The sequence below is a fragment of the Athene noctua genome, chromosome 16 (assembly GCF_965140245.1).
Source record: "Athene noctua chromosome 16, bAthNoc1.hap1.1, whole genome shotgun sequence".
NCBI classification, from domain to species: domain Eukaryota; kingdom Metazoa; phylum Chordata; class Aves; order Strigiformes; family Strigidae; genus Athene; species Athene noctua.
This window is the reverse complement of record NC_134052.1, coordinates 6,151,373-6,172,421: the sequence shown is the minus strand read 5'-3', so window position 1 is coordinate 6,172,421 and position 21,049 is coordinate 6,151,373. Positions and strand designations below refer to the sequence as shown.

Sequence of the window (21,049 nt, the reverse complement as noted above, 5' to 3'; positions counted from 1 at the left end):
TTCAGTTGATAATAAAATCAGTAACAATATCACCAGTCATTTTAATGAAAGCCTGTTTTGTCAGCAAATTAGCAGGTTCCAGCCATTCATGGGTTATGGTAACTATGACAATACAGAAACATTTTAAGTTTTATTTCAGGGGTGTGGTTTCACTGTTGAAATTGAGTGGCAGTAGAGCCTCTGTCAATCTTGAATTTTGCCATCATGATGCAGCTACTGTTTCTTTTTTAATACCTGTAGTGTTGAATTTAGGTTTTGCTGTAACTTGAATTCATATTTTTTTCTTTCAACACTGAGTCTGTGCTAATTAAGTATCCTAGTGTATTGTTTTGGATGTGGAGTCAGATAGGACCTGAGCTTTGAACAGACGCTAGAGCAAGAGTACTGCAGGACATCAAGTCTTTCAGCAGGCTTTACACAAGGAGTTGCAGCCTTTCACACCAAGGCTTTTTTTGATTCCAGCATCTGTGTATTTGCTGACCATTTCTGCCAGTGTAAGGTAGCCTGTCAAGAGCTTAATTGATACAGACACTTTTTATGTTGTGTTTAGCTGCTGTTAGGATCTGTGGTTCACTGGAAGAACACCACTTTTGAGGGAAAGCATTGCCATTCACCTCCAGGACCTCAGTGGAGAACTGCAACCATCAGCAGTTGTTTTCTGCGCTGGCAGTCTCTGTCCTGCTAACCACAGCTCTGAGAAGGAAGTTGGCATTCAGAAACGAAGTTTATGTCTCTCTCCTCAGAAGTATGCAGCTGCCTTTGGGAAGACTTCAACTTCTTTGCATCTGCTAAGCCTTGGTCGATCAGACCTTTCATCTTCCTACAGTTAACAAGCTAGTAGTTTGGGTCTTCTCACTCCTTGGCTTACTGAAGAGGGTCTGCCTTAACGTGTTTTCTCATTGAAGCAGACAAACTTTGGAGCAGAACTTTTTTCCTTACAAAATAAAATTAACGTATATGCTTGAGAGTGTCAAGGTTTGCAGAAGTAGAAGGAATAGAGATGACAGATATCAGCTTCCCATGGAAGGACTGCAGAAGATGTCTCTTGTCATAGCCTTTGCTCACAGGTTCACCATGCTTCAGGCTGCTGTGAGCAAACTTGGGTTTCAGGTCTTGCATTTCTGTGCTGTGAGTGCTATTCTCTGCACTAGCTTGTCTTTAGCTCACTTTGAGAAGTGTCTTGTTGGCTGCCGATGGGAAATTCTTTGGGCAGGAAAGATTGGTGTGATTTCCCCCAGTTCCAAAACAGACTTTTATCACTTTCAGTGCACAGTGTCATCTGTTTCTCTACTACTGGGGAAGACTGGTCTGCAAGCAGTAGAACTGCTTCTGAAATTTTTGCAGGGCAAAAGAAGGAAGGATCAGCAGGAGGTGTTAATTGCCTTTAATTGAGGGGAAGAATGCAGGTGCTGATCGGCTGCCACTTTTGTCAGGCTGCACAGTCAGAGCCCTCATGTACAAGCAGCGGTTTGTGTCTCCACCTTACTATCTGCTAGGCGGAGATGGGCAGAGAAGGGGCCTGAGTTACAGGAGTTGGAGGGGGGGCTGGGTTTGATCCCACCACTGCAGATCTCTTTCCAGTAACCAGTCATCTAGCCTGTTGCTCCAGAGTGCTTGGGCCACAGCTTGCTGTTGATACCTGACTTCTCGATGGATTGTGCTCCTTAAAATTCACTAATTTTGAAATGAGGCATCTTTGGCTCAAAAATGTCTGTAGACCCATTACTGTGGTTTTATTTAGAAGCTCTTGCTGCAGACAGTGCTCCTCTTCCTTACACAAGTCCTGCCAGGGGATCTGTGGAGCAGGAATCTGTAGGAGTTGGGTGGTTCATCAAGCCGGTGAGATAGCGTGAGCAATCGACACATATTTCACACTTGTGATTGCAGTTTGTTCAGGTAAGAGACAAAGCAATAGTCTGACAAACTGTGAAGAAAAGCATCAAGAAAACACTTAAATTTTAATAAAGTCTAGTTTCTAAATGTATATTCCCATCTTTTGGAATTCTTGAATTACCTGCACTGCAAGAGTTGGTATTGCAACTACACCATCCTTTAAATAACTTTGAATAACTGTATGTCCATTTATACTTACTTAATAGGAAACCATAATACTTTTTATCTGTGTCTGTGAGCAGCTTCTAGCCAGAGCTTTTAACAGCTACTGCTTAGATCTTTCTTTTTTACAAGTATAACGTAAATGAAAGAGCCTTCCTCTTACCTGAATGGAGGTATAATTCTTTTTCTTGTAGTAAAGAAAAAATACAATTTTCTATTTAATGAGACAATGTTTCATTATGCTGCTCTCATCTGGGATACACTGGTTTTTATTAAGATCCTCATTTCTGTGCTTTTACTTAGTAGTTTGAAACATTACACTGGAAACAAAGATTTTTAAAATAAAAAAGTAAAACCTTCTGGTATCTTTACCAGAAGAGAAGGAAAGTGTGTTATTCTGATGGTGTCTTCAGCTTGTTCAGTTGGAGAAATGGCTTCTGGTTTGCAGTGAAATCATGAATGCGAATCCTTTTCCTTCTAGTGAGACAAATTAGGTTATTGGTGTGATAGCAAGATATTAGAGTTTTTACTGAGAAGTTCATAAAAGCTTCATTCTTTCAAAGGAAGTCAAATTGCATTAGGATCATACTGTATTTTGGAGTCTGATGGTAGACACCTGCCTGACACTGCCTGCAGATCCGAGCCTGGTTATGCCTCTCAGGTGTGGTCCAGGCGGTAGGAAAGCCACTCGTGGAGCCCAGCCTGGGCAGGTGCGGTGCCTGATGCCTGCTGCAGCTCTGCATCTGCTCAGCCCTGGTGTGAATCTGCAAACCTTGCAGCTGGGGTCTCACAGTGCACAAGATTGTCTCTTGCATTGCCCTGCTGCTTCCCCTGCACCACTACAGAATGACTACAGTTAAAAATAGGTATCACTCAGCACAGTATATTTCTTCTCCCAGCTCAGGACTGTGGTAAGGAATGGCTGCATACTGGAACCAGCTGTTTCTTTCATTGGAAGTGATTTATAGGGAGGAACTGTTAGAGGGCAGGTGATTTATTGCTTATCAATAACAGTAAACGCATTCTGCTTTACAATGACCAGAGTCTCTAATTTATTGTATTCTGTCTGTGAAGGTGTCATTTGTCTTGTGAACAGCTTGTTGTCTACCAGTACCCGGAACATTCAATGTCTTTGGTTTCTCCAAACATTCATTTGGATAGCATTTATTAGCAATCTAATATTGATGCTTTATAGCTTTGCTACCTTTTGTCCTTCTAAAGTCGATTAAAAACTTGGGAGTATTTTCTGTGCAGTTGCAGGCTTTGAAAATGATGGCAGGCTAAATAATTTGTTCTTATTTTGTTGGAACTGGTCTTTGGGTCTTTTCTAGCAGTAGGAAGAAGGGATGCTGAGGATACATCAATAAGGTTGATGCTAGAAGAAAAGTATTTGCATTATATGTGTAAGCTGCTGTTGTGTGACTATAGTTTATGATTTTATAATGTTTCCTGACTCTACTGTGATCCCCTGAGCTTTATCTTCTTTTTATTTCTGTCTTTTAAGGAGCTTGGTAAAGGTGTCAGATGCAGGCCTCTACACTAATCTTTCTGTTCTTCCTTTCTCCCATCCAAATTACTCAAGTGAATAATCCGAGCTGGTTACTAAGACTCCAGAAAGTCTATCTGCTTGGACAGGAGCAAAACCAGCTTTATTAATGTGCATTTGCAGGTTATTTAAATGGGATTATTTGAGAATCAAATAATCTTGAGACTCGTATTGAATTACCATGAAACTTGCAATACATTCTTTCTTTTCTAAGAGAACAAGTTACTCTCACCCTGGTGTGATGAATGAAGACTGACCAAAAAATTTGTTTGAATATATAGTGTTGTGTAGAAGAAAAAAAAAGTTTGGTTAAAATAGAGCTTTTTTTCAGTAACACTTTTTCCAAAACTAAACCAAACACTTTGAGAGAATCTTCAGGGATTTCCCTGTCCAAAGGTTTCTTCCCTTCATCTATCATGAACTCCCCTTTTTCCCAGTGGTGACTGGAATAAAAATTACTTCTCAGGCACTGATTTCTTCCAGTAGTCTTTCTTTGATTGTAAAGTGAACTTATTTGCTAGGGCATTCATCAGTTTGAGAGAGAAAACCAGATCTGGGATGGCTGATAGATATCTCTGTCCAGGTCCTGTAGAACTAGGGTTGATTCCTCACTGGGAAACAGGTAAACTTGAAAGAGTTGTTTGTGCTGTGCTGTGCTGAATCTAAAATAAAGCTTTCTTTCAGTGGGAGAGCATTAAGACTGTATTTTTAGGGGGGGGGGGGGGAAACCAGACTTGGATAAAGAGAATATTTTTTTTCTGCAAACAGATGCAATCCAAAGTAGACAACTATTAATTTACAGAACTGAAATAGTACCTCAGTGGTATCTCCTGCTAATTGAGGGAGGTCTTGAAGTGCAGTACCTAGATGTAATTTCCACAGTGAAGTATGATTTATAAAACAAGACAGGTTTTTGTGATGTTTTATTCATTGGTTTTAAATGTCACCTGCCTTGATTTATAACATTGATGTCTCTTAAATGGATTTCCTTTTTTTTCTTTCAGCCATCTGCCACGAATTTTTCAAGCTCTGCTAATTGTTTGTGTTTCTTTTAAGCATTACCTTTCAGCATATTTAGTATGTTCTTCCCAGCAAATACTTTTAACTTGTGAGATCTTTATTAAGGAAAAACGGTTCATTTAGTCACTGTGTAATCAAACATACAGTCACTTTGAAAATAAGCCCAGGAACAGCTTGTTTGTTTCTTTTATTGTTTGTTAAGTGGTCTTGAATATTCTGTAACATTTGCATGAGGAAGACACTCTGAACGTTATTGCAAACCTCATCATGGCTGCTTCAAACCACCAGTGTGATTATGGCAAGCTCTATGTACATAGATTTTATAAACCTTTCTATATTCCCTTTATAACAGCAACAACAAAAAAACCCTACCCAGAAGATACCGCTTTTGGTTTTAAAATTTGTTAGCAATATTTGAAATTGGAAAAGGTTGTTCAGTGGCTTGACTCTTAGATCTCCTTTGGAAGAGAATAGATTTCTGCTGTCTTCCATTTGGTAACAGGGTCATCGTTCACCACCTGCTTTCACTTTGGTGCATACTGACATTGATTGCAAAGCACTTACTGCCACAACTTGCTGTCAAAATTTCATTTTTGCTATATTTTTGTATATAGCAGGCCTTCTGTGACATAAGGCTTTTAAATGAAACTTGCGGTGAGTGGGAAGTAAAATGAGTTGCTGCTGTTTGTGTTGAATTGCTTAGGTCATAGCCCTTAATGGAGACTGAAATAATGTAACCTGAAATCAACTTTATATGAGAGTATTCAGACTTGTAAATTCAACATCCTGGGACTGTCTTGGAGGCTGCTTTTTCCTACTGTAGCATTTAATCAGCTGAGACATTGACTAGAAGTTTTGTGGATGAACTCACAGAACTTCATCCAGTGTCTTTGATCATGGGATTTATCCCACTACTGCAGTATATTTAAGGTTAGGCTGCGACATGCTTTGGGAGAAAGGGAAGAGGAATTAATAATTAAAAGTGTGGTGTTGGAAAATTCTCTTGAGTATACTGAATTTTTTAGAAAACCTGTCTGAGCCATGTTAGGCGTTAGGATCTATTTTCAAGGCTGGGTGTGTTCTTGGCACAGCATCTCCCTTATAGAACGAACACTGCTGCTCAGAGGAGATCTATTTGAAATGCTTCTAAAATCTTCTTGCAACTCATCTGTCAGGACAAATGTTTGTTAAGGGTAATGTGGCTTAAAAAGACAAGCTTATCTAGGTTTTTCTAATCTGTAGCAAAAAGGGCTCCTTTTGGGGACTCTGCATCAGGAGCTGCTCTGGATTGCTTCTTGGAGGATGGAGTCTCTGGACCATAGGGGACAAGCTTGGGGATAGGCTCTATCAAGCCTCTGTGAATATTTTCTAATGGACAGGGTCTCATCTAGACAAGTGCCTGAAATGATGTACTGTGGAGGAGTGAAATTCTCAGCTCTGACTTCTAGACCTGGTGCATTTGCCTTTGTGCCCTCTCTTCTTGTATTACTGTAAAACCCGCAGAACAAATCTAGATGTTGCTTATTGTCAGTGTTACTTGGTGTATGTAATTGCTGGGTGTCTCCCTGCTTAGCTCACCAGGAGACTTCTTGGGGGAAGTTTCATCATGTGTGAGGCATGTTTGAGGTCTTGCTAATGTAGAGAAGGTAACACTTTGCAGTTGGCTGTGACTGCTTCTAACATCCAGGGTATTCTGGGAGGTTTGCTTTAGCTTTTATTTCAGTAACCTCAGTGACCAGATAGCTTCAGAACCCAAGCTTTGACCTTCAAGAAAGAGGGAGAAAGATTGTCTTAATACATAGTGACTGATAGTCTGAAAGGAATGTTACTCAGAAATGGAGTGCTTAATTCCTTCTTGTTTTGTGACTTGCCATCATGCAGGGTCATTATAAATAGATGCCCAAGCAATAGTGAACACCTGGTAAAACCTTGTATGGTGAGGCATGCAGGTTCATGTGACATGGATTTTATGGAGATGGTTCATCAGGAGGCTGTTCCAAAAAGTATTTGTCTCTGAGATATTAAACATATGCCCCTGGTTTTAAAGACAACAGTCTCTCCCATGGTCATGAAGCTATTAATTTTTCAAAATGTCCTGGAAGTCTCTGTAGGTCAGTCTTTCCTCAGAAAGCTTTTCACTCTCTCTCTTATCGTCTTCTTTGTGGCTGTTGCTTCCTTTCTCTTAGTGAGGGAGGGAAGGCAGAGCAGCGTCAGACTGGGGTTTCATGACAAGCCTCACTTTAAGGTACACGACATAAGGAACTGGTGTGGTCTTCCTGGAAACAAATCCCCTTCAGCAGCTCTCCTGGAGTCAGAAATAAACTGGGAGATGAAAATTCAAGTTAAAAACATTTGTTGACTAAAGGTTAACACTCTATTGTTAAGATAGGCCAAAGTTGTTTAAAACTATCTGTAATGCCTACTTACCATGGATTGGAAGTAAGCTCCATTACAGACCCACATACCCTTCCTAGCAGAACTTAGTTAAACCTCTCAGATTTGTAGAGAATTTTATTTGGTTTGAAGGAATCACCATTTTCTGACAGATTGCTTTTCTTCAAACAAACAAAACAAAACAAAAAACCCAAACCCAAACCAATAACCCCCATGTCAGTCAGCTATGTACTTTACAGCTGAGTTGTTCAGCTAGTCAGATCTTCAAAGCCCAATGACATGATTTATTTTAGCATGTCCAGGGGTATTTTGGTACTCTTACTTAAGAAAATTAAACTGTAATCACTTAGAGAAGGAAAAAAAACCTCTCTGCTGTTTTCTTCCTTAATCAAATCTCTGGCAAGCAAGTGTTTTTTATAAGCAAGTGATGCTCTATTTTTTGCTTGGTGTTTTTTTTTTTTTTTCTTGTCCAGAAAGGCTGACCTTTTGGCTTGGTTTCTAATTCAGTTACTGAAAAAAAACCCAAAAAAACCGGTGAGATTACTTGTTTTTGTGATTACAGGATTAGTCAGCCACTTTCTAAGTCCCTAAAGGATTTTAAGGTTTGGACTTCTTGAAGTTCAGTGCCGCACAACACCGCTGACACAGTTTGTCATTTCCTTTGTTTAGATTGTGTACTGTACTTGGGATGATTTTGAAAGTTAATATTATTCATACTCATAAATGATACTAAGGCTAAAAAAGGAAATTTAATCTCGAGGCTCAGAAGATTAAAATGCATTGCTCTCTTCAAAAACTTTTTTTTTTTATGACCACTTATATCAGTGAGTGGAGCTTTGGATGGGTTTTCTTCCTTAATATAAATTCTGTATAATGCTGAGGGTAACAACGGTATGCTTGTTCTGGCTGTAACACCAAAACTTTCTTGAGCCTTTTAAGGATCACAGTAAGGATGAATAAAGTGCAATTCTTGGCTAAGAGCAACTCAGGGATGCCAGCATTATTGATGCAGGCTATGGTGTTCCCAGAGTTGTGCAATCTTCTCTGCTCTGTGGGTAACCGCTCTGCTTAATCGCTGCGTAGTTATGTCTGAGTAGCCGGGGAGATCTGGATGTTTGCTAGAATCCTCTGAAATTAGTTTCTGTATTGGGAATTTTCTGACATCTTGCCAACAGCAAAGCTCTTCCCCCTGGCTCTTACAGACTTTTGAGAAATGGGGGAAAATTTCCAAACTGTGAGGAGGGTGAGAAACCAAAGCAAAGATTACTCTTAGCTGGTGAAGGAGCAGTTGTGTGTCTAACACGTGTGTGTCTTCCATAGCAGTCACAGGAATTAGCATGCTTGAGGACAGTCTTTGCTAAACCAACAGAATCAAACTTTTGGAATGTAAATATAGCCTGAAATAAGAAACGAGTAATAAAACTGTGGCAGTTCTTGCTAGAGAAGAGCAGTGGCCTCAGCACCTGCTGCTGCATCAGCGAAGTGGTACTGATGCTGTGAGCAGCAAGTGCCTTGAGTGGAGAGGCAGCTTCCCAAGAAGCTGGTCAAGCTGTGATCGTGTGGCAGTTTAAGAGAAGCCTTGCTAAGCTGAAAAGAGTGGTCTTGTAGTTCCTACTGCAGATGCAAGACAAAGAGAAGTTTCCAGTTTGGACGTGGTCTTCACAATGTGGTCTGCAGTGAGCAGGGCAGGAAGGAGGATGGCACCCATCACCTTCAGCTAATTCTGTAGGAGTGATACAGGTGTAATGGCTTGGCATCATACACCTTTATTTTAATTAAAAAGGCAGAGCTGCGTAGTGCTCAGGGATATGGTGTAGTTGAGAACAGCCGGTGTTATGTTAATGGTTGGACTAGATGACCTTCAAGGTCTTTTCCAACCTAGATGGTTCTGTGATTTAAAATAACTAGGAACTTTATTAGCAGTAAGATGTTTCACTTTCAGTAGCCATAAAACTCCGCATTTGTAAAAGTAAGGTAAAGCTAGCCTAAACATGTCATCTGAGAAAGCCTGGGTCTCCTCTGATACAACTCTTTATTAAAATACTTTTTTCCAGTTTGCCTGGAGATCAGTTGCTGAGTGTGTTGTGTTAGTGTCTGTCTTGTCTTCACAAAAAGCGATGTTCTGATTATACTCATTTAACTGTCAGAGCTGCTTGACTTGCGCTGACTTTGCTGATCTAGTTGAAAGTTGAGTGTTACCTCTCTGTTGAAGTCATCTGCTGTCTGGATGAGGTGGCCTGGAACAACTGGCTCCAGATGTGCACTGATCACAGATCCTGTTCATTTTCATTGCAAAGTTCTAGCTGCAGTGCTGTTTTGACTTGTGCTTGATACTGCAGCTCATGATGTGTTTTGCTAGCACATTGCCTAAATAATTAAGATGCATTAAAAGCAGAAGCTTGTGCTGCTGAGACTTATTTTTCAAATCCTTTGAAAGATTAATATCTGTATTTTTAATCTTGCATGAAATCCCACAGTGAGTGCATTTCATTCACTGCTTTCATAACAGTGCGAAACTTCATTGACATGCTAATGCTAAAAGGGGGGAAAAAAATCAAGATAATTAATGTTTGTGTAGGCATTGGGGTTTGGTCTGATTTAGTGTGGCCCCTCTGTAGCGTGGCTGCTTGACAGATTCGTGAAGTTGTAGGGACCTGACAGTCATGATGAAAAATGGGTGGTAAGTGCCTGTAGGTTCTTAGATTTTCATGTCCCTTGCACTGGACAGCTTATAGTGAATAAATAGTTAATGCCTGCTCATACATTACATTGAGACCTCCTTATGCTAGAAACATAAATGAGAACAAGGCACTTAATTTTTAGATCAGTGATTGAAATTATGCCAAATGGTATTGAGCCAGCATTTCAGGAAAAATGCTAAGGAAAAAAATGGCATGCTATTCCAACACCAATTTATATCACCATTTTCAAGACCTAAAGTCTGGAGCACTGCTTAGCATGAGAAATCGCCCTCTACATTTAATTTTGGCCAGAGAAGTTGAATGCTTTTTTTGCTGGTTTAAAAAAAGTGCATACTACTATTCAGTAATCTGTTCCCTCAGAGTATATTTGATACGAGCATTTAATTGATACCATGTTTAACCAGTCTTTCGAGTTACAGAAGGCTAATTCCAGAATAATCTCGGTTCTTACACTTGTCAGAGCTCACATTCATGAATCCTTGAGATTTGACACGTCTCCCTAGCTCGTGGTCTTCTGTAGCACCCATGCACTCTCTCATGCTGCAGGCTGAATTACACTCCGAGTGGTTGCTACAAATAGTCACAGCAAGTGGCATCCAATGGATGATCGCCTCCCAAAAATAAACCTCTGCTTGAGGAGGTGATAGAAGGAAAGTTCTAAAGTTGAGGTGGATACGCATCAAACTGATCTGCAGGATCCTGGAGAGGAATTGCGAGAATGCCCTTGGTTTTATCAGAAGGGAAACATCTTGATAGCAGTGCTGATAGCCAAGGTCAAGTGAAGCAGAAGTTTAATTAGTCTCTTCCGTGAAGAGCCTCCCTTCCCAAAGGAGATCTGAACACTTAATAGACTATTTGTAGGAATTATTTTATACTTATCTCTGGTACATAGCCACTTGTGGTGTCGCGTGTGATCAGTGGTAGCTTCCTGTGAGAGCTCAGATGTGCTTCTGTACAATTGTAGTCCCAGTCTGGTTGATTTGGTTTTTGTGAAGTAGCCTATTGCTCCTATATTATGGTGGTAATATTTTTTCATTATCTCTGTCAGCAAATTCCTATTTGGTGTTTAATGTTTAGCGTGGCTTAAATAACTTGGTTTGGATAACAACCCTTCTCAAGCCATGTTTGGATTTTGCCAGTCTAAATACACACAAGTAAATGAAGAGTTTTGCTTCCCGCTAATAGGATTCAAGATGTCTTTGAGTTTCTTTGGGGGGCTTTGATCACTGGGCATGAAGTCAAGAACTGTTAAATTGAAGTGTAAAACTAGGCAGAAAAGGAAGATAGGACAATAAAAGCTATGCTAAATAGACAATTAATTTGTTTTTTCTTTAGTTCTCATCTAGCTCATATCTTTTCCACTAAGAATTTGTTTCCCTGTGTAGCGTGGGAAGCTGGAATTTTATTACTTCTGTATTTTAGTCTTCAAACTCCCACTGCCCCTTATGAAGTGATAATTGCTAAAGCCAGTTTTTCTAAAGGCTATTTAAAACTTAAAAGTTTGACATCAAGTTGTGTTGAACAGTAAATGCCACCTGGAATATTTGGGTGAAAGGCAGAAATACTCTCTGAGCATGTGGAAGGCAAGTGTTCAAACTCGCAGAAATCATGGTAGAGGGGTATGACTAGAAGCCTTAGGAAGCAGAGAACATCTTCCTAATTTTAGTTGTAGGATTTGCTGTAGTATCAAGACTTGAAAATATCATCCTTCTGCAAAATATTCAAATGATTTTGCCACGAGGAAGATAACCCCATCTTACCAATGTCATATATATTCCTGTTTTGGTCCAGAAGTCAGCGTCCATCTGCGCATTTGAAAGATGAGGGTAGAACTGCATCCCCTTCCTGGATGCTTGGCACAAGCTTCAGGATTTACAAGACAGTATTTAAAAACAACTCCCAGATAGGCATGAAACGTTGCAAAGGCGCAAAGAAAAGGCTTTGTACTAAATCTAGGGATCAGTGTCAGCAAGTAAAAAGAAAGTTGCAGGAAGAACACTTACCCACGATATTTCTTTTGATTCCTATGCAGCCAGTGAGTTAGTGCTCTGCCGAAAGTCTTTGCTGGGGCAGAAATGTGTGAAAACTGCTGGGAAACGGCTTGTTTCTATTTGATGCTTCTAATTCATGCAACAAGAGGATTTTGCTGGCAGTGTGTTTTGTAGAGGAACAAATAAGAATAGCTGAGGTGACTCGGAGATTACTGGACAACATCCTACTGATGTCGGTAGTGCAGACTGGTCCGAGTCAGCGGTGACCTTGTGCTGCTGAAGGGCTGCTGAGGGACCAGAGGAGTATGTTAGGTCCCAAACTGGTCAAGCTACAGACCCTGCTGTAGGAAAACCAGGCACGGGTGCTCTTCAGTGTAACGACTCTGCATACCAAGAGAACTGTGGTAAATCATTTTCATTGGCTTCTAATTTAAACAGTTTTCACTGTTTGGGTTTTTTGTTTCATTTTCTTAGGAATGGGGAAGGGGCTGAGCTAATTCTCGAGGCTTTATGTTTTACAGTAGATCTTGTGTGAAACATAAATCTGGCATGGTCTGTTTAAAAAATACTGTGGCAGGCTTTTAGACTGCCTCTTGCTCAAGACAGAACTGCATAGGTATAAATTTCAGACCATGGTGCCCTTGAATATTGAACCTGTGGCTATGTCTAACATGTCTGCAGAGAGCCTTTATTTATTCTCCTTTTGCTGCTTAGATTCATTTACATTCAGCAGAATATCATGTTGCGGTGACACTTTACCTGACGGTAACAAATGCAAGTGGTATTTTTCCCCCCCTATTTTTAAAATCCTGATTTAAAAGGATGGCAACTCAGAAGCAGTTTGCTGAGGTGAACATTGTTCAGCAGAGTAGTTATCTGCAAGTCTATCTGAAATGCTAGTGAAGGGATGTCATGAATAGCTTACAAATCTTCTCCTTGAGGAAGAAATGGTATATCAAATGATCTGTTCCTCATTTGTCCATCATTACTGCATATGCATGGAAAGGCCATATGTTATGTCCTTCTAAAGGATGTAATTATATATGTCCTTCTGAATTATATAGTAGAAATCAGTAGCATATTAAAACAAGATATTGCTGTCGGTGGTGTCTGCAGCCTGAAAAACAAAGAGCAACATGCATGGCGGTGGGCAAGAGGCTTTCCAGTGAACACATGCACCTCTGAAGTTTGTCTTCAATTGGTCATTTTTACAGAGTTAAGATCATTCTCAATAAAAATACAGCTGTTAATCAGATGTTTTAAAAATTAGCTTTCCGCACATATCAGCTTGCTTGAACAGTTTCACTGTGCTTCCACCTCTCCCTGTTGACAAATGTTTGACCAACCTTAGAACAAGTATTTTATATCAGTCTTTACTTTTGAAATAAGATGCCTTCTTTTAAAAGTTTGTCTTAGATATTTGATCAGTGTAGACAAAAATAGATAGCTTTTATAAAGACAGACTTCTTACAATGGCAGAATTGCTGAGAAGTGAGGAGAGGAATGGGACTGAGCCCATGGCTGAAATCAGCTCTAATTGCAGCTGTTCAGCACTGAGACTTTACCCTGAGTAACTGTCTGTCATGAGATGCTCTGTCCTTGTCCTTCTTTTCTTATTTTGCTTCTGGCATTTCTCTAAGAGAATAATGTCAGTATCCCAGGAGTCTATCACTGCAGAGACAGATATACTAGAGTTTAAAAACTTCATTTCTGGGAGGAAGTCTGTGTCATTGGCTTACAGTGAAATGCCATGCAGCAAAGTTAAATGGAGGCCAGCATGTTTTAAGCAGGTTTGGTTTTTTTCATGTCTCTTAAAGATGCATGTGCAAGTGGAAGGGCAAGCTGAGTAATAGCCCAGCCCAGGTCCTAGGGCTCATGTTGTCACGGGTCTGAAGCCCAGTGGGAGCAGGCTAGATGTCCTTTGCATCTGCATGGGCTCTTGGCTCTCATTAGTAATTGGACACATGTCAGTCTCTTGTCAGCTCATCTGTGGTGAACAGTCACATTATGGACCTTTTACTAGGTTGCCCTTTGGCTTCTCTGCCTCTTTTAGGAGTATCATGGCATTCACAGCCACGTTGACATTACTCCAGATGAAATCTCTGTAATTAGTTCATCCTCATCAACACGCAGCATTGCTCACAGGATGTGTCAATGCTCTTAGATTTTTGCACTGCATTGATTCGCCTCACTTCCTTCTCCCACCATCCCCGTTCTGTTTAACCCCTGATCAGTCTCTGTAAGCAGCTACTTCATTCTGCATCACACGTCTGCACAGGTAACCCACCTCCTGATCTGTTCCTATTAATACACATCTGTAGGCTTTTGCCCACTCCAGACTTAGCTGTACTCTGAGCACCTTAGCCGTCTGTCCTGACAAATACACAGCCCCAGGAAGTGTCAAAGCCATTTCATCCCTTGGCAAGCAGTTGCTTACAATTAGAAGAAATACTTTGTGTGTCGGTATCCACAGAGGATGTCCAGTGATGCCGGATCATGTTTAAGGGAGGTTTTTTCTTCTTACTGCTGTGTTCTCGGGGTCTGGAGAGATCATTGCTGTAAATCTGCTCTGCCCTCTGGGCCATCAACTCTGACAATTTGTTTCTGGCTGTAAGCAGCACCCAGAACTTTGGGAGGATGATGGAGAAGGCTCAAAGGGCATCCATGGAAGACTGCAGTCCTGGGGTGATTTCTGATGTCTAATAGTTGGCTTAAGCTGTGGGCAAAGTATTTTAGATCTGTTCCAAAATTCTCTTTTAGTAGTCTAGCTCTGGGTACTCTAGGAGAGCTGACAGCCATTTGCTGTGATAGAGCTGCTTAGTACATGTGTTCAGTACTTGAATTAATGTTTTCTTCTTTTTTGCATTTCTATTTGACTGTTCAGTTCCCTAGACTGTGAGGAAGGGGCATGTTGAATAATTACCTGCTCCATAATAAATTAGTGTGAAAAGGCAACTGGTGCCATGCATCAACTTTAAACTGCTGTCTGGTAAAGTTGCATTAACGTATATAAATAATGTATATCTTTGCAGAGGAAGTGCTTTATCTTTCTAATGAACAGTTGCCTGATTGGAGAGGCTGAAAGACTGTATACCCTTGCAAGAAAGGTTTTGCTTCATGTGTGTCTAGATTATTCAAGTGGATTTGTGATCCTGTAACTGCAACTAGGAAATATCTTACTTAGCAGAATATGCTAAAGAATTTCAAAAGACGTCGTGAGAGAAATCAGTTAGCAGATGACTTTGTGGCTTAGGAACTGGTATCTCTTCCACTTCAGGAAGAAGGATCCATGTTTTTGTATTTTAATATTTACATACCTTTTAGGGACTGATGCAAAACTGCCATTAAATGACCGGTAATTCAGTTGTTGCCCTATAATAGGCAGCAAGCGTTTCACTGTGTGTTTTGGTTCAGAAATGGCTTAAGGAATAACCGCAATAGCTGGTGAATTAACAGCTAAACCAGGACAGTAGCATCATTTGCATTTAACTGAAGATGTCACTCAATTATGACATTTCTGGAAGGTCTAAAAACTGACACTTCTTTGCTCACAAAAAAACACATTATTTTGCATGTTCTTAATATCCACAGCAGATGGTCATTGAAAGCAGGTGGTGCGAATAGTCATTCCCATCCTCCATCCTTCTGTGGCAGCTGTAAAACAGCTTCTCCTGTGTGTTTCTGGGTGTCACTTGGTCTTGGATGGGAACAGGACTGGTGCTTAGGTGAACATTTGAAGCACTTCAAGTGTCCATATTTTTAACATTATCCTGAAATCCTGTCTATTCTACAAGCTATAATACTATAATATTATGTAGCTATGGACAATCTAGACAGTCCCAGGCCACACTTGGAATCTCTAATCACAGATAAAACTTTTCTGCGACAGTTCTCATCAAACTGGCACACACGAGAGAGCCAATTAAACAAAGGGCAGGCGGATAGGGAATTGAGTGAAGGGAAGCTTGTCCAGACTAGCCTGACATCTTCACGTGTACAGTAAAATACAAATTGTACTTCCATATTATATCAGTATGAGGCTGACCCAAAGTAACCTGTTGTGTGTGTTCTGGGATTTCTAGCTTAGAGTCTGAATTCCTCATCATGTTTGAGGTTCAGCCTTATTGTACATACATGCTTTTTTTTTTTTTCCAAATGCAACTTTTGTCAATGATTTTTTTTTTCTTCCTGTTCCCTTCTGTCTCCTTTCGTCACTTAGCAGAAGGAAGTTTAGTTTCAAGGAAAGGGGAGGGGGAGAGAACTTCACTTCTGTTCCATCTCAATACAGTATTTCTGTTCTAGGCCTGCAAAATGAAGCATTAGAAAAACAACTCAATGGGGGATATGTTTCACTGCTTGTTTTATACACTCACACTGTCACTAAACAGAGCATGTAATGTATCTGTAAAATGAGCAAAAGCAGCCCAGTATCCTGAGGCTCATGCCAGTCTCGTTGAGGGCAGCAGTCTGGAGCAGAACTCTTCCACCTTCTCCTACTGGAAGATGCATTGTGACCATCGGGTGGGCAGCAAAATCCTTGTAGGTGCCTGGATTGTGGCTGTACTGATGCTAATGTCTGTTCTTCTTTTGTCTCCCCGCTAGCTGAAGACTTGGAGTGTCGATGAACTGCAGAGGCGGCTCTCAGCCCTGGACCCCATGATGGAGCAGGAGATTGAAGAAATCCGCCAGAAGTACCAGTCGAAGCGGCAGCCGATCCTTGATGCCATCGAAGCCAAGAAGCGGCGGCAGCAGAACTTCTGAGCCACTGGTAGAATATTCTTCCATCCTCAAACAATCAGCTCCTTGCTTTTATGACTACTGAATAGATTGATTTCTATTGAAATACGCTAGCAAAATACAGGGCAATACTTCTGCTCATTTATTTTTCCATAGCACCTTTGTGAACTCAGGAATGCCATTAAGTGGAAAGTCCTGATGATATGTTTTCATGTTAGACATATATTTAAAACATTATTCTGAAGGAGTTTTGTTACTGTTTTTAGGGGGGGTTGGTTTTAAATCAGAGGAACAGATAGAAATAGGCTAATGAAAGTTGGCTCATTCTCTTTTCAACTGAACTTTCAGTAGTCCATTTTGTTTTAAGTTAATACGGATTGTGGTATTTAATGGCTTCATCTTTTGTGGTTTTTGTTTTTGTTTGTGAATGCACAGACTCAATTTCAAGCTGTTTAACTGTATCTTTCTACTGTGTTAAGGTACTGATAAGTTTTAGGTCACTGAAGAGAGCGGGTGAGAACATGTACAAACTTGTTCCAGCCTTTTGAAAGAAACTTAACTCTCATTTTTTAAGAAGCCTGTAATAAGCCCCATGCCTTACACTGTGTGCTTTAAGCAAGTGTGGTTTCTTCAAGACCTCAGTTTTGTCCTCTTTTTGTGTACTTTATGAATTAATACAAGTAGATAAAGCATGTTGTGCCTCCATCAGAAATTAGATTCTGTACTTTAAAATCCACACTGACTTAAAACCAAAAGCCAATTGATGATCTGATTCTCCTTCATCGGTTTGTTTGGAAAAGTCCTTCAGGGAGACCCTGCTGATGGTGGAGTGCTGGGAAAAGGAAACAGTATTTGACTGGGCGGAAGTTGTGTGAACCTCTCTCAGGAATTAGGTACTTCTGCTGTGTCTGAGAGGAGTTAAAAATCTCCACAGTTTGTGAAATATTCTATAGGTTTCATTTCAGATTTACATCTTTAGACGCTTGAATAAAAAAAAAATCTTTCACATTTCTGCAAGGTTTAGCACATCAGAAAAGTTGAAATGAAGGTAAAGACTTTGTTGAATTAACAAAGATGTGCGTTTATGGTGGTGGAACAAAGGTGGGGTTGATCTGGATGAGAAGACAGTTACTGATGTCCTACTGGAGGAGATTCAGTCTCTTCTCTTCCAGTTCCTCTGGATGCTCTTGTGTGCTTTCTTTAAATTTCCCTGTAATTCCTGCCCGGTATAACTCAATCAATGAAAACACCCCAGTGTGTACAATCACTGTGAGGATGGTGCAATTAACTCACACCAGTAGAGTGGAGAGTAAAACAGAAGCAAAGAGTCTAGTTGCAAGGCAGAGACCAAGTGATGCCTCTGCCCCATGAGCTGTAACAGAAGAGGTATGTAGTTTTAGATGTATCTAGCATATCATGAAATATTGGACAGAGTAAGTATTTCTACCGATTTATTTTTATTTTGCTCTAATAGAGGGAACAGTTTCCATGCCATTCTTCTGAAATCGGCCTTGGTACATCACCTAGATAATTAAACTAAATAGCAGTGTCTGCTGAATCAAATGCTGCTAGAGAGGTGAAGTGTTCATTTCACGCCTTGTAGGCCTTTTTTTTTTTTTTTTCCTGCTTGGAGCAGACTCTTGGCTACTGTTAATATTATACTCCATTGCTGTGAAAGGAACCAAGCCATTTTTAGCCCCTCTGCTGATCTGCTTGCATTGGTTTGTCTCTAATCGAAGGCAGTAGGCAGTGCATCCAGGACACCGAAGTAAGAGTACATCCTGGGATAACAGCTATTTGATAGCCTCATGTATTGGGAAAGTTCTGAATTGAGAAAGCCAGGTAATTAAAAGCTACATTGTTGTTAACGGACTAAAATCCTTTAGTCTGGACTCTCTAATAAGGTCTAGTGAAGTGCTGTGTGAACATCGGGGCTCATACTGTGCTCGTCTGAAATCTGTGCAATACGTTCTGCCCTAAACGTGTTTATTATGAGCAATATTCATGAGCGTCCTTTGCATCTGGTCAAGTGTTGGATCTTGTATTAGTCACTTGGATGGATCTGGCCTGACACTTCTGCTGTGGTGGACATGGATATGTGACATGGTAAGTTGTGCACTGCTGGCATGTGGTGTGGATCAAGCAGATTCTACTGGGAGTATTTTTACCTCTGCACTGTGTAGGTAACTTTCTACTGATCAGAGGGCATTAGAAAACCCAAGGTTTAGGTGAAACACCACAGGGTGGTGTCTGTTTACGGAATATGCAACCTGTGACTGCTGTAACTGAATGTAAGCACTCTTGAAATACTCTGCTGATGTGGTTGTCTTAAAATACAGCAAATGAACCAAAATAAGTAAAACTGGTCCAATGGCTTAACTGTCTTTGAACCTTTCTTAAATGCTTGCAGTGGCTGAGACTCGATAATGTTTCTTGCACTTGGAGTGGAATTCTTTTTTCCTTCTCTGATTTTCAATCTGTTCGGGAAAATAATTCCCTTTTTGGTCTCTCTGTAGACTGTCTGGGAGCGTAGTACCTCCTCACTTCTCAGAGACCTCCAGGCTAAGACCAAGGCTTGTGCTCTAAGGGAAAGCTCTTCTGACAAAGTTCTTAAGCAAAAAGCTTGCTTAGTTGTGAAGCTGCATTTCTGTGGTCCTTAGGTCCCTCTGCATTGCTGAAAGTGTTCTGGACAAACCATTATCTTTGCTTCTAAAACCCAGAGATACTGATGATGTCAGTCATGTGAGACTTAAAAATGTGAAGTTTGTAGCTTTAACTTTTTTGTAACAAAGAAATTAGCAACACTGGCATAAAGTGCTGACTTGAAATGCTATTTTCTAAGATCTGGCTGTTTGTATATAATAGTGTTGGGTCATTAGTTTGTATATGTATGAAATAGTAACTTTTATTGCATTCCTCTGAGTTTGATACAGGAGATTTTGTTGATCTTTCTCAAACATCTTGCCTTATTTGTTCAAAGGGGCAAATAAACTGTCCTTACCTGAAAGCATGTGTTGTGATTCATTTATGCATTAAAATACTCTGGTGTATTATTGCTTATCAGAACAAGTTTTAACGTGATGTGCCTCTGGTCAACCTATGTTATGCGAAATTCTGGAGGGGCATACAAGCTTTAATAAACACAAGCAATAAACATGTCTGACACTCCTGAACAGGCACTTCCTTAGCCTTAAAACGTTACTAATTCTTCACCTCAAGGAGAGATTTGCTTCAGTTCAGGGGCAGGTCCACGTGCTGCCAGCTCCGTGGCAGTTCGGGCGGGGGGCGGTGGAGATCCGGGCGGTTTCCCGCAGCGAGGAGCGTTGCCAGCCTGGAGCTGCGATCGCAGGAGATGTGTTTGTCCCAAGGGGTGCTCCGGCAGATGGGGAGTGTGAGCTCTGCTGTAGATACTTGCCATCTCTGCTCCGTTATTTCACACTGCAGCAACTTTCCAGAGCCTGCAGTCAGGTTTGGGACTAGGTACCTATCAATTTATCCACCTTCCTACACAACAGGTGAGGCTGGAGTCTTACTTGCCTAATTCCGTCTGACTTGCTGCACTTTCAGCTTTCTGGCTTGGAAAAAGATGAAGTTGACAGTGAGTGGGTGCTGCCTTCCAACGGTGAACTGTTGGCTTCTACGTGGTTTCCCTGAGCAGTTACTAAATCTGTCCTGAAGGGATGACTAACTGAAGCAGAGACAGAATTCATTCAGGAGTCAGCTTTGGTTAGCAATCCCGGAAGAAACAAAATAGATCTGAGCTTTTAAATGTTAGGAAGGAGTGTGGAAATCAAAGGGAGGGAGACTGCGGGCATTTCTAGTAACTGGGAAAGCCTGGAGCTCTTGCCTATTCTCGGTAACATTACCAGGGTGTTGTGGAGCCCCAGCACGACGGGAGGGTTGCCCTCCCTGCGCGCAGCAGCACTGCAGCCGTACTGGGGGAGTGTTCACTGGCACTCCCTTCATGCTGGGGGCACCACACCTGCTGCACAAATATTAATTGCCTATAACTAACAAAGCCAACACTGACAAGTAGCCATGAGCTGGGGCTGATGTTTAGCCAGGTTTTTCTCCCCCATGGGGGAGAGTCAACTTTCCACAAAGCCTGCAGCACCAGCAGTTTTTCTCCCCCTGCCATAATAATTATCAGTACTAAGGGACAGGTGTTGCTGTGCCAGTGTCCTTTATGCCCAGTTACTCTTGTCTACGCCCTCATTTTGTCCTGTGCACAGGCCAGAAGAGCCTGAGCATGTGCTTTAGATAAATGCTTTGGGTGTTGGCTGACAGCCCTGACTTGACAGTTGACAATTTTTCATTGCGTTAATCACTCTGGCAAAATTTTAGAGCGTCAAAGCAGGAGACACCCATCAGATCTTTCCAGACTGAAAGTGACTTAATTGCCCTTTAATTTAAGAGTCCAGGAAGACACCTAACTTATTTAAAATTTTTTAAACAATTCAGTTCCATCTACGAAGCACAGTCTGTTCTGTTCCCCTCTTGGTTGTCACTATTAACACTAATACAGTGCTGGAGGCGGAGGGAGCCCAGAGTCCCTGAATCCCATCCAGAGTGGTCATGGCAGCAGACCAGCCTCTTGCAGACCT

At 41.0% G+C, this 21,049-nt stretch overlaps 1 protein-coding gene across 1 annotated transcript in view; it reads left to right on the top strand.

Moving 5' to 3' along the window:
• The window catches only part of STK4 (serine/threonine kinase 4), a 48,197-nt gene extending 28,751 nt beyond the window's left edge, over positions 1-19,446 (top strand). Inside the window, exon 11 of the mRNA XM_074920040.1 lies at positions 16,311-19,446. Within this exon, the coding sequence (XP_074776141.1) occupies positions 16,311-16,469 (159 nt within the window). The 3' untranslated portion in view covers positions 16,470-19,446. The remainder of the gene's footprint in view (positions 1-16,310) is intronic.
• Positions 19,447-21,049: the final 1,603 nt, after the last annotated feature.